Genomic DNA, 14,103 nt, shown 5'->3' on the forward strand with positions numbered 1-14,103 from the left:
TTGATTTTCATTATTTTGTCTCGTCACAGTATTAACGCAGATAATCACTTTGCGTGGGGTCTGCTATCACTAGGATGTCAGAAAAATATTAAGGCTGGATCTATGTGAGGCAAGTATCTCCAAGTGGCAGTAAAAGCCCTTTGGCCCCCACACCCACTTCATAGCGTCTGTCTAAACAGGCAGGGTGAGAGCTCAATGACCAACAATCGGGTCTCGAGACCCCTTCTCAATGGAACAAGAAGCAGACACTTGGGGGAAAATCATTACACTTTAAAAACAAAATCTTCAATTAGGAGATTTTTTTGGGTGGAAATGGGTGGATAGAAAAAGCATAATGTGAACGACTTCGCCTGTCTCTTGATAAAACCTGTGTTTTGAGGCAATAAGCTATGAATTTAGATCATCTTTTCTTTTTGTGCATCTAAGATTAAAGTCTTCTTTCAGGACCGTTAGCTCTTTGAAATTCCTGACTTTATTAATACTGTGGCTATACAAGCAAATGCGTAAAGGCTTTCCAGAACTTCAACCACTAACATGCATTAAGCTTATAAACATGGTGGGAGTGCTTTGTCCTATCAGAGTTTAGTCTTTAGATGTAGAATATGCTAGACATTTCAAAAGTTTTATTTATTGCAGTCCTTTCTTAACTATCCTGCTTTATATGCAAGGATGTTTTACAGAAATAGTAAGAGGAGGAAACAAAGCTATCAGCTGTTGGCTATTCTAAAATTAGTTGAATAATAACTGTAACTTTGGATGCTTTTGTACACACTGAATTATCTTTAAAAAATAGAAATGCCATATTTCTTTACCATAGCTTGTCCTAAAAAAATGCATTGTTTAAGAGCTCTAGGAACTTGGAAGGAGGAAAGAACACTGGGCTTGAAGTTGTCTGGAAGGTTTTTGTGGAGGGTTGGAACCTGCCCTGGGCTTTGAAGATGCGGCAGGACTTTCATTAATGGAGAGCGGGAGGGAAGTCTCTCAGGCATTCCCTGGAGAATCGTAAGAGCAAAGGCTGGAGGAGTGCCTGAGGCTGTGTCATCAAGAGGAGCATAAGGGGTGTGTGGCAAATAAAACTGGGTTAGTAAATGGGGGCCAGGCAACGGGGGGGCCTTGAATGCAGGACAAGCAATTCTAGTTTAATCCCACAGCAAGTTTCATTTAGAAGAATTTTGAAGAGAGCAAGAGGTCAAATTAGATTCACAGACTAAGCTTAAAAACAAACAAACTATAGTTAGCTAAAACCAAAAGCTGCTCAGTAACTCTTATTTATAATTTTTTTTTTTTCACAAAGGTAGCATACTGTCTCCCACTGTCCCTATATGTGTGGAAACAGCGATGTTTTTGTATATATGCAGGATTTGTTTTCTCCATTAATTTCTCTGGAAACTTTGTTTTCTCCATGTTCTGAAGCTTAAACATTCTGCTCACCGATACCCCTACTGGAGGTTACCCCCAAAACACAAGGGAAATCGCCAAGGGAGAAAGCCAGCCAGGGTTGGTAACTGGAAATCTCAACTGATTCTGAGAGAAGAGCTAATTAGCAATTCTTCCATTTCAACGCATCAGAAGGGCTTGGAGGTCAGTTTACCCTTCACATTTCCATAGAGTGAAACAATATTTGTTCCTTTTAAGATACTGTATGGTGAATTACAGCAGAGGAGATGGAAAGAGAAAAATGGAAATAGAATTGTTGACACTTCCATAGCAATTATTGTTATTTAGCAGAAGAAAGCAATAATAAAGCAAACGTTTGCAAAAAAAAAATTTTTTTTTTAACTTCTGTGCTAGAAACATGACTCTAAATTTCACCTAAGTCATTCAAACTGATTGGAAGTAGACAATGTTGACGCTGAATATTAATATTTTATCCCCTCCCTCCTTCCTTTTCAGCCTGGGTTTTGTCATGGGCCAAGCATTCTGCCTTTTACAAAATACTCCTATCAGATATTAATTAGCATTGTTCCCGGTTCCACCACCCGGATCCAGAAGTATGGGGCTGATATAGTCTCCAAACTGTAATCCAAGAGTCATTATTTCAATTCCTTGTTCTTCTAGATTATTCTGTCATCTCTTACTCCAGTTCTTTTGGCAGTTGCACCTGTGATTTAAGTATTTGAAGAAAAGGGGAAATATTAATCCTGAAAATTCAAGAACTTTATAGCAAAATGACAACATTTACATGTCTCAGAGGATGCAGAGTGGATTAGAAATTCTGGCCAGACAGCCCCCTAAATCATGATAAAACAACAAGAAGCACAGCTGCCATTCATTCAGCATTTACTGATCCAGGGACCGAGCCAATGGCTTTGAGCACATGGTGAAGCATATCGTAAAAACAAGAAGGCAGGTGCTGGAGTTGCCTGGGTTCAACTACTGGGACGAGCACCTACTGGGTGGTGTTGGGCATCGGTTTGTCAGGTGCAAAATGACAATAGTGGTATTTAACTCACAAGGCTATGTCAAGGATTCAGTAACATAATGCAAGTTAGTAATTCATGTTAACACTTGTTTTTAAAGTATTTTCTCATTTCATCCTACAACAGCCTTGTAAAGAGAATACAGGCTCAGACAGGATAAGTAATTTGCTTAAGGTCACACAGCTATGAAGTGGCAGAGCATGATTTGGACCTATGCGTAGATCTCAGTACTGATTTCAGTACTCATGCCTTAACCACCCAAAATACTACCACAAGAATATAAAATGTATGTTCTTTTAACAACCGGTCTTTCCTCTTTGAAGCACATTCCTACTTCATTGCTCACTAAAATTTAAAAACAAAATATTGTTTAGAGAGCCCTCAGGGACAAAAACAATCGTGAACGAGTAGCATAAGTTTGACTATACATGAACTTGAAGCTTTGTTTCATAGGAACAACCTAAGGCAAGTTCTCAAAGGGTTTCAAGTGGTGTTATCTTAGGAGGGTGACTCATCCATTACTACACGCCCCCTTCCAGAGGACACTGAGGAATTCCTGAGGACACTAGGGTTTATATAACAATGACTAGGAATGTTTCTCCTATTGCCTATGCCCACCTGCTAATGTGATGGACCATTTTGGCCATCTGCTAAGGCCCCTCTTGCAGCCAGTTCTCTGCCCACCACCTTTGGCTAGAAAGGTCTCCCAACATCCTGCCTACCAGAGACGACCCTTGAGCTGTTGCTGCTGCCTGCATAACCTTGAAACCAAGGTACCTTTCTGTGTGTCTGACCCTCTCCTTCGCCCTCTCCCTGCAAGGCTTTCAGGAGGGGGCAGCATGACTGCACCTTGGTCAGACTCACTCATGGGAAAGAAGAGAAAATTTAGAAGGACAGGATCTACAGAACCTAGTTAAAGAGAAAAAAGATCTTGTAAATCAGACATAGAAGAAATGGCCAGAGATGAAATGAAGCCTCAACTAGTCTTACATTTTGTAATCAGAACAACTGCTCATGCATCGTGGAGTCTTTTGGCTAATAAGGCTGTTCATGATATTATGATACTGAAGTCTTTCCAAAGGAGAAATTTAGCAGTGTCTTTAGGTAACTGACTAGAAACAGGATTGATAAACATAGACGAGCCCAAAGTGAAACTGAGTGAATGTTAGCATAGTTAACTTGTTTGACTGGCACAGAAGCTTGCGTGTCACACACATGCATCTGTCCTAAGAATTAAACAGTTGCTGCAGATGGGATTTTTATCTCAGTGAAAAGTATTAATGCTCATTGGGGATGGAAGGCAGCGGACAGACCACAGAATTTTTAAAGATGGAAGGAAATCGTACATTTGCCTTGAGGATTAAGCCTGTACAAGCCTAATGTCTTTGTTTTGGGCTATTATCATATTGATTTGAAGCTATTAGCTCATAGTCATTATCCAATTAGTTCAGTTTGTTAGATAAGACCAAGACTTTTAAAACACAACAGAAAACAAGAGCAATAAAAACTGAAAAATTCTACAGGAGCCAAATAAGTAATGGAAATGAGTGAAGCAGGCCAGGTGGTAAGCAGTAGGGTACGGTGGGGAGTGAGAAAAACTGGAGCCTATCTCAAGGCAGAAGCCAGTGCAGGTCCAGCTGATTTGTGCCATTCAAATGCAAGCACTGTGGTCAGATCTCTCATGTTTTGAGTGGTACCAGATATATGGATTTTTCAATGGGATTTTTTAATATTTAAAAATTTTATATAATAATACTCATGCCAGAAAAAAACAGGCTTTCAGATCTGGCCTATAGTCCACCAGTTTTCAATATCTGGCCTATAGCATACATCTCCTTTAAACTGAATTAAATAGGCAGCTTCTTGCAGGAGATAGCATTTGAGCCAAGCAAATATACAGATTTTCCTTTATTCTTTGGTGGCAACTTCATTTCAAAGATCTTGGGCCAGAAGCATGTGGTAGGGAGAGAATAAACATTAAAAATGAAAAAAACACAATTTAAAAATATAAACTGACTGCTTAATGAGATACACTCTAGAAAATACAAAAATAATATTTCTAAATCCATGAGAGAAAAATAACTAATCTTTTATTTCTTTAAAATTTTCTAAGAATAGATAGTTTCTATATACGTTTTGGCATTTAATAGTGTAGTTGGAAACATCAGTTTTAAAACATCACGATTTCAAATTGTATTTTAATTTTAACTGCATATTTGAAAATCCGGGGGTTCAGAGGGCATCTCTATCCTCCAAAGCAAGATGGGGAACCCCAAAAACCTTTAGTTTCACCTCTCCAAATGAGCATTGTTGTGACTCATTTGACTGACCCAAAATATCCTTTTTTGCTAGGTTTTGTGATATCATCACTGATGGCATTTACAGTATTTCACTAAGTCTAAGATGCACAGTTTGGGATGTTTCGTAGCCCTGAGACCAGAAAGCATCTTATAGTCGATGGTGTTTTACAGTAGTTGGCTGCATGTGCAAGCAGACACATCACTGCCTGTCTTACCGTTTGCGCCTCCGTTGAGCTACATGCCCCATTGGTACTACACATGTGCAGATGCGTTGCCATTTAAAATATTTTTTAAAGAATGGTAACGCAAATGAGGTAACACAAAAGAATGGTAATGCAAATGGGTATGTAAGAATTCTTTTCTGTACCATTTCTGAACTTCTGTCAGTCTAAGATAATTTTAGAATGAAAAAAAGATGTTGGGCCGGCCGATGGCTCAGGTGGTTAGAGTCCATGCTCCTAACTCCGAAGGCTGCCGGTTTTATTCCCACATGGGCCAGTGGGCTCTCAACTGCAAGGTTGCTGGTTCAACTCCTCGAGTCCCACAAGGGATGGTGGGCTCCGCCCCCTGCAACTAAGATTGAACATGGCACCTTGAGCTGAGCTGCCTCCCGGATGGCTCAGTTGGTTGGAGCACGGGCTGTCAACCACAAGGTTGCGGGTTCGACTCCCACAAGGGATGGTGGGCTGTGCCCCCTGCAACTAGAAAACGGCAACTGGACCTGGAGCTGAGCTGCGCCCTCCACAACTAAGACTGAAAGGACAACAACTTGAAGCGGAACAGCACCCTTCACAACTAAGATTGAAAGGACAACAACTTTACTTGGAAAAAAGGCCTGGAAGTACACACTGTCCCCAATAAAAGTCCTGTTCCCCTTCCCCAATAAAAATCCTTAAAAAAAAAAAAAAAAGATGTCAAAAGTCTTTTAAAAAATTATACAGTGATTCGGCATTAAAGCAGAAATGTATTGTGTATGCAGCAAGGCAGGACAGCCGAGCAGTGGGAGCCAAATGACATTAGCGGAGTGAGTTTTCATCAGCGTAATGTGCATTTTCATTTTCTCACAGAGCATTTTACAGGACCACGCAGATAAAGTTGTGTGACACTTTGTATGTGAGATACATGCAGGTGCTTATTGCAGGCCAAGCCAAGGACTGAAAGCAGGAGAAATTGCCAATCCCTGGGAACAGATAAAAGAGACATTTCAAAGCAGAGGCTCATATGCAAGACCATCATTCAAAGGTTAGTTCAGAGGGCACTTCGAAGCATGTTTTTATTTCTTAGTGGACATTAAAAAACACAACATTGATAACAAATGTAACATGTAGTACTTAGTAGGATGGTGCATTTTGCAATTACCAGCATGAATTTATTTTAATGTCTTTTGCTTTAGGATCTGGACTCAAAATTAAAGTGTTCTCAGTCGAGTAAAAGGCAGAATGTCTTGACTATGAAGATTATAAAACCTACACTCCATGTAAATTCCATGACGTTGGGACTGTACCTGTCCTATTCACTGCGGTGTTCCCGAGCCCTCTGATAGTACCTGACACGTGGAGTACTACGTCAATATTGTTGCATTAATGAGTAATTGAATGGATGGAGCGAACAGACTCTAGGAAAAGTTCACCTTCGTCTCATCTATTCTGAATCCACATGCTCCCTTTAATGTGGATTTTTAAAAAGTTCTCTTCATTCTTTTCAGACTAATGTTATTTTCTGACTGTGTAGCCAGGGAGACAGCTTGGATATGCTTTACCGATGGCTGGTTACAGAAGTGAGAGAGCTAGTTTCTCTCAAAACAACACCCTCATCCACCCCTACGGAGGTCTCACTGCCCGGAGAAGAGCAGGTGCAGGAAGTCTTGATGCTGTGCCCAAGGGCAGGCAAAGAATTCTCTCCTGACCTCATGTGGCTTCTAGCATGCTCACCATGGCTCCTGCCCCAGCAAGGGTCAGAGTCCCCCTAAGTCACAGATAATGTCATCCTTGAGGTAGAAGAATGGAATGTTGTCCATTCTGCATTACTAGGAGATGGAATAAAGGACCTACATATACGAGGTGTGATCAAACAATACGGTGAACTCTGCTGCGGAGTGCCATCCAATGGAAAGGCAAGGGATCCTTGATTAATTGTACTTTTTGACCTTGATGGAATTGTTCAAGCTGAGTTTGTACCCAGGAACACTATTGAGAACTCTGAATATTATAAGGGCTTATTACAGCGTTTAAGAAACGATGTGTGTAGAATACAGCATGAGAAATGGGCAAACGGTTTCATCCTCCATCATGACAACTCTCTGTGTCACACATCACTTCCAGTACGGCAATTTCTGTCAAATAAAAACGTTATGGTGTGTCTTCATCACCTTATTCACTGGATCTGGTGCCGTGTGGCTTCTGGCTCTTCCCTGTAGTTAAAATGACCATGAAAAGTAAATGTTTTGAATTGATTCAAGGCATCGAGGCAGCCACGACAGTACAACTAAAGACACTCATGAAAGAGGACTTCCAGAACTGCTTCAGAAAGTGGCAAGAACAATGGGATAAGTTTGAAGTGGGAGGGGGGGTTATTTTGAGGGGGATTAATGGCAATGTATCATTTACTGTAATAATTTTTTAAAATTTAAACATTCACCATATTTTTTATCACACCTTGTGTGTGTGTGTGTGTGTGTGTGTGAATAAGTCACAAATATATTATTTTGTAATACATAGCTCTTGAAGCAGAAAAAGAAAAAACTTACATGGAAATTTGTAAAACATCTTGAAAAAATTGTGACTATGACAATATATTAACTATTTTGTCAATGTAATGTCGACTAAATTACACACTAGATTTTAAAATAATAGCTAATTATCAACTACCTGTGGCCTTTGGCCACACACCTTTCAGCCTCTATAAATACTAGTAATTACAAATGAAATTTATTTCTGTAACTTAACCTGCAAGAAATAGAACATTTTCATATATCAGGGCAGTAATAGTTAATTGCAGTAAATATTAAAACTGAAATAGTAAAATATTTTGAAACTTCATTGATTTGTAGAGACACTAACCTGAAGTTTACCATTTGTCTACCTGCCTAAATGCAATTGCAGGTTGTCTCTCTTTACTAAAAACGAATCAACTGTTTTTAAGCGTTTGGAGCGCTCAGTTTATCTACAAATGACTGGCCAAATTAGGCTTCTTTCTTACTTATTCCTACAGCAGTTTCCTCAGGATCTCTGACTGTCAGCTTCGAGTCCCTGACCCTGGACTCAGAACTGAATTTCAATGTCAACTCTAGAGCTTCCGACCTATATCTCCTAGATATATTATTTAACTTCTCTAAGGCTCAGTTTCCTTTCAATGAAATGGCGAGAATAATAATACCTACCTTATGGGGTTGTTAGGATGATTATATGAATTAATTCCTGAATCTGGCCTACAGTAAGAGCTTAGTAACTGTTAGATGTTAATATTATTGTTACAGATGTTGCACGTACATACATGTATGTCCTTGGGGATAACCAGTAACTTAGATCTACTGGTAACACTGATGGGCTTCCTCTAGTTAGTCACAACTAGTGAGAATCTGCTGGTGTTAAAATGAGCAAGGAATAGAGTTAGGATACAGTCATTGTGGTGCTTGTTCACCATTTCTCCCTCTTTCTACTTACAGGTTTAAGAAAGGCAACGTTGCTGTGACGAATGTCGTTTAAGAGCTGATCTCGGGGAGTGATTTCCACCAACGGGGGTGGCCTATTTCTCGGCACTGGTTTCAGTGTTTTGATCACATCTTTGAGGTTGGTTTTCTCGGGTGCTTCTTTGGCCTCTTCCGGCATCCGAGATTTACGCTGGGTCCTCTTCAGCTTCACCGTCCGGAAGGAGTCAGGGTCAGTTCTGTGCTGAGGAGGCTGCGATGGCTTCTTCATCACGTCATGTCGCCGACTGAAGGGGACTGGCTGGGGGCTGGGAGGATGAGGAGGTTGGAGGAACTCCTGCATTCTGGGATCTGGCATTGGCCCTCCCAACAGCTCCCACATCCCAGGTGGCAACCCCAACCCATTCTCCAACATGGCTATTAACTTTCGCTGCTCTTTGAGTTGCTGCTGTTTCTGTTCTTCTTGCCTTTTCTGCCTTTGTTTATCTTGATTCCTGGTGAGCAGATTGGTTACCACCATTCTGGGACCCGGAAGCTCAAAATGGTAGCCCATCTTCAGGAGAGTGCTGTTCGCCTTCAAAAGTCTGGCTATTTCCATTTCGGCTTGGTGGCCCAACATGTGCCTTTGATTGTGAAACCGAAGTTCGGTGAGTGTCTCGTTAAACTGGAGACACCTCATGATGGCTACAATTCCTTTACCTGTGATGAAATTGGACTCGATGTTGAGTGTGGTAATACTCCTATTTTCACGCAACATGATAGCCAAGGCAAATGCCACATTTTCATCTGCACCCACGTTTGCTAAACTGAAAGTTTTGATGTGTTTGTTTTTCTTCATTGCATTGACAAAGTCCAGTAACATTTCTTTGGGGATGTTTTCAATGTTGTTCAGGTTGAGTTCCTTCATGTCAGGATCATTTTGTCTAACCCTCCTCAAGCTCCCATCCAGGTCTGTTTGGTTTCCTGAAGGCCTTGCACTCACTTTCAAAAAGCTGGTATCTAGAGCTAACTTCTTAGGATCTAATTTTGATATTTTTTTCTCACTTTTTTCTTGGGCCTCTGGTCTGTCTTTCTGTTCTTCAAATGCTTCATTAGTTACCTGAGGGCAGTTGTTCTCACCATTTCTGACTTGCTCCTTTACTTTTCCTTTTTCTTCTCTTTTTGTTTTTTCATCACTCCCTTCACTCTCATCTTCTTCATCATCTTCGTCTTCTTCATCTTCATCATCTTCATTGTTATCCTCATTATCTGTTTCTTGGACATTGTTGTTGCCCTTTGATTCTCTTTTATTTGCAGCAATTTCATTATTGAGCTTTTCTTTTAAATAGTGGGACACCTTTTTATTGTCTTTATCTATTTCTTCATACTCTTCTTGAGCGTTTTCCTAAAAGAGAGGTTTCTGATGGTTAGAATACATACCAGTGAAGAAATATGAAGTAGAGCAATATCTACTGGAGATAATGAAAAGATTCATTATTAAGAAAAAAGTAAATAAACTGTATGTATAGTATTTCATTTGTGTAAGTGTTTATGTATAAACATATATACACAAACATGTATACAGTATATAAAAGTTTATAAATGTACAAAAAAAAGTGTTGTACTGTTTACCAAATTAGTAGTTATCTCTTAGGAAGATAAGTTATATCTTATCATTAAGATAACTGAGGAGGGGGAAGCATTTGGGGAAGCAAGTGTAACATTCACTTGTTACAGTATACAATTCTAGAATGCTTGAGTTTTTTTAAAAAACAAAATTTAAAACACGTATTAGTTTTGTAAGCAAATACAACCAAAATGAAGATAATTTTTTATAGACACATATATAAACACACATTTTTGGGCTACGTTTACCTCCTCTCATACATTAAAATGAAACCTAGTTAATTTTGTGTTCAGACTCTGTATTGTTTTTAAAAATGCTGTACAAGTTCAGAAGCAATTAACAATGATTTGTTTTGAAAATGTTATGGAGTTATCTACCTATACATTGAAGTCTTTGTTTTGAATATAACTGAATAAGGCATCTTTGTATTCAATAGCCTTGGATTACACAATAGTTTTCTTATAGCCACAACCAAAATTTACATTCCCCAGATGCTGGCTATTCTAGTATAATGTGTGCATAGAGTTTCCCTAAAAACAATACATTGTGGGGAAAATGAGAGCAGTTTAATATTTGGGAATATACCAAAACACTTGACTTTGATTTTGTCTCCTCAGCTCTATGAAAACTGCCGTGTCTACTGCAGGACAGGTTCACTAGTTCCAGTTTCTTTTGAAGGAAGGTATCTAAGAGGTAGAGCCAACTGGATTATGAAGAGATTTAGAAACAACTGTTTAGTCTAAGAATGCAAATGGTAGTTTTTAAATCAATAGTGTTTATTGGTTGCTGCCCATCAATTAGTACACGTTCTTATACAATATGCATATCTCAAAGGTGTCATTTTGAAATCTGGTGTAGTAGTTTGAGACACGGGTTTATCCAAATAAGAACTTGATATTATTGAATATAACATATTGTAGGTTGGAATCGACAGTTGTCAACACCTTAACCAGCTAAACCTTCACCACTGCATTTCTTATCTGCTCCAGCAGGGGGAGCCAGCCATCAAGCTGTTGTTTCAATACCAAGAGAAGGAAAACTGAAAAGCACCCCATCGATTTTCTTTTTCTGAAATTGTTCATATAGAATTGGCTTTTACTCCAATTGTAAAATGTCTGCAGATTGTACCTTAAACTCTAACCTGATTAAGCCATCAATTTATTTTTTTGAATTTAGTACATGTTTAAACTCTCCTGACCATGAGACCAATTTATAACTGTTCTAATTACAGCTGGTGTGATAATAATGTGACAAGATATATCTGTGTCACCAGGCATAACTAAGAGACTTTACCTGGGGAGAATCTCTTTTTTTTTGCTAAGTAATTTTTAAGTGGAACATCAAAAAAAAATTATGCTAATATACAATAAGTTTATAGATTTAACCACAATTCTACTTTTCATATGAAAACATTTAAGAAAGAACTATCTTTAAAACAACTTAATAGCTATTAATTTCTAAACTCATCACCGATATCCAATGCACTGTACGAATATTGGATATTTTTGGTTATTTGACTTGGTTTAATTGCAGCATAAGTGGATGGACTTTAGGGGGACTGTGACACCCTTGAAATTGTATGTGAAATATTGAGTATGTATATATGTGTCGGAAGGAAAGGGTACAGAGCTTTCATCAGCTTCGTAAAGGGTTCTGTGAGCCAAAATAGTTAAAGACAACTGTCTCTGCCTTATGAGTTAGTTCATTAAATATTATATCTATAGCATACAGGCTTTTCTACACAGCAACCCATAGCAATTTTTTAAAAGGAGGTATTTACAAGAAATTACCAACTTTCCCCTCACAGCTATACCACGTAAGTATTTCAGGAAGTTCCAATCTGGAGTAGGATTAAATATTACGATTTAATCTTTAAGTGGCAACAAAACAACTCAAGACATGAAGTTTTGAGAAGTGACCGTTACAACATGGACACCTGCCATCCCAGGCAGCCATTTCTCCATTGTACACAAATCCCTGGTTACCTCAGATGGCACAAAGGTGACAGGAACACGTTCATCTTCCAGCATGCGTCTGGATGCCTTTTGCCAATACATATAATCAACAAGAGATTTATGGTTGAAGTTTCCTGTGGGTGGTTTGTCGGTTTGATCTTTTTGAATCATTCCCACCGGAAGCCTGGGGTCAGGAGCCATGACTTCCATTTCTGATTGCAGTTCTTCCAGCTCTTCGGGTGACAAGTTGGCCAAGATTTTATCGTCATCAAGCTCTCCATCAAAGAGTTCTTCTTGATCTGAATTCCTGCTGTGCTCTGACATGATTATTTTTCTAAATTTTTTTCCTAAATTACTAGAAAATAATCAAAGATGATTTAAAAAAATATTCAAGAAGTTTCCCCAGTTAACAAGCATTCCAATCAATACCACTATGAGAGATTTTCTTCCCCCCCTAAGAACCTCAGTGGTGCTTTCTGATCAGTGAAGAGTGACTGCAGCTAAGCTCATGCCATGTCTATATTAAGCAGGGCTTGGCTGGATAGGGTCAATTTATGGAACTACTATGCTGCTCTCTTTTCGGCAACTTGAGTCAGCTGTGCAAATCCATCTGACATTTCAGTACAGCTGCTTACGTTTGCCAGTATCAGGTCTACAGAATCTACAAGAATAAATGAGTTCCCTTCCCATATGCTCTGACATTGTCGCACAGAAACTCACACAGAGCAGACACACATACCCCACTACACAGGGGAGAGTACTTCTTTTTATGTAAATGATTAAAGCAACTTACAGTATTGATCAGAAGGAAAATCCAACCAGCGGCTTGGATTCTACTGAAGTGAAAAATTCATTTGAAAGAACTTGCCTCTTCACTACAATGTGACTCTGGAAGCAAAGAAACCTGCACACAGCACAGCTGAGTTCTGGCTATGTTACTCAACTGCTGTGTAAGCTGAACCTTTGCAAGATGTCCTTATTTGCATCTAGATCCTGTGATCTAACAGATGCAGACAACAAGCACTTGAATTTTCACTATGAGTGGGGAGTTGAATGTTTTAAATCATTTGTTTTTCTTATTAAGTATCCATTAAGCCAGGATAAATTTAAATGGATCTAAGCTGAAATGTAAAAAAACCTCAAACATTAAAGGACCAGAAGAAAGCATGAGAAGATTTTTCCATGACTTCAGACTATGGCAATATTTTTCAAATGGTAATGTTTATCAAAATGACAAATGTACATTTCCTTTGACCTAGCCATTCCACTTTTAGAATTTTTTATTCTATTCTTTTTAGTATTAAATATGTTCAGAGTTTTTTTGTCCATGTTTTTATTCTACAGATATATTCCCACATGGGTGAAATGACAGATTTATAAGATTATTTAATATAGCAAAGTGAAAAACAGTGTGTTCTGTATGCTATTATTTGTGTGATAAAAGGTAAAAAGAATATATGTATATGAACAAATTTTACCAACATACTGCATCCTTGGAAAGATACACAAGAAACCAATAACCTTAGATACTTTTGGAGAGAGGAATGGGTTGTTGATAAGGGTGGGAAAAAGACTTTATTACTGTATACCCTTTTATAATTGCCAAAATTTGAACTTGGTGAATATAATGTTTTAAAAAATACACATATTTATTATGCAAAAATTAATATAACAGAGGTAAGTACACAAAAAATAAAATAAAATTTTCCCCTTTTCTCACTATCAGTATTAACATTTTGATTTATAATTGCAGTCATTTCTTCTAGGAGTATGAACTCAATAATCTTTTGTCATCTGTTTTTCTTTTTTACTTACAAAATCAGGGTGTTTGTTTTTTTTAAAGGCCATTGTATATTCTGCCACTACATATGGTAGGATTCTTTATATAAATGTACCATAATTTATATAACCAATCCCCAGTTGTTGGATATTTGGACTGTTTTCAATTCTCACAAGCACAAAGAGTTCTTTAGTAAACATCCCTATAGCTAAATATTTGTACACATACAAGGTTATTTCCTTGAAATAAATTGGATCCAGAAGTGAAATTGCTGGGTTGAAGAATTAGAACAAATGAAAGGCTTTTCTGTCTGTATGGCTAAGTGACCCACTTACTGTTATTGCAACCCATCATATATATATATGTGTATATATATATGATGTATGTATATATACA

At 38.3% G+C, this 14,103-nt stretch overlaps 1 protein-coding gene across 4 annotated transcripts; it reads right to left on the reverse strand.

Moving 5' to 3' along the window:
• Positions 1-456: 456 nt before the first annotated feature.
• Positions 457-12,864, reverse strand: LMOD3 (leiomodin 3). Of its 4 annotated transcripts, none has more exons than XM_019711737.3 (4): positions 12,721-12,864; positions 11,958-12,282; positions 8,383-9,750; positions 1,276-2,101 (listed from the first exon to the last, which is right to left on the reverse strand). In XM_019711737.3, the coding sequence occupies exons 2-4, from the start codon at positions 12,249-12,251 to the stop codon at positions 2,075-2,077; spliced, it is 1,689 nt and encodes a 562-aa protein (XP_019567296.3). In that variant the 5' UTR covers positions 12,252-12,282; positions 12,721-12,864; the 3' UTR covers positions 1,276-2,074. The 4 variants fall into 4 exon arrangements, with proteins under 4 accessions (XP_074169362.2, XP_019567296.3, XP_088654658.1 ...); XM_088798532.1 differs by lacking the exon at positions 1,276-2,101 and adding an exon at positions 6,941-7,130 and having other exon boundaries at positions 12,721-12,842; XM_074313261.2 differs by lacking the exon at positions 12,721-12,864 and having other exon boundaries at positions 457-2,101; positions 11,958-12,451.
• Positions 12,865-14,103: the final 1,239 nt, after the last annotated feature.

The sequence above is a fragment of the Rhinolophus sinicus genome, chromosome 5 (genome assembly GCF_057876585.1).
Source record: "Rhinolophus sinicus isolate RSI-liver-muscle chromosome 5, RSI-T2T, whole genome shotgun sequence".
NCBI classification, from domain to species: Eukaryota; Metazoa; Chordata; class Mammalia; order Chiroptera; family Rhinolophidae; genus Rhinolophus; species Rhinolophus sinicus.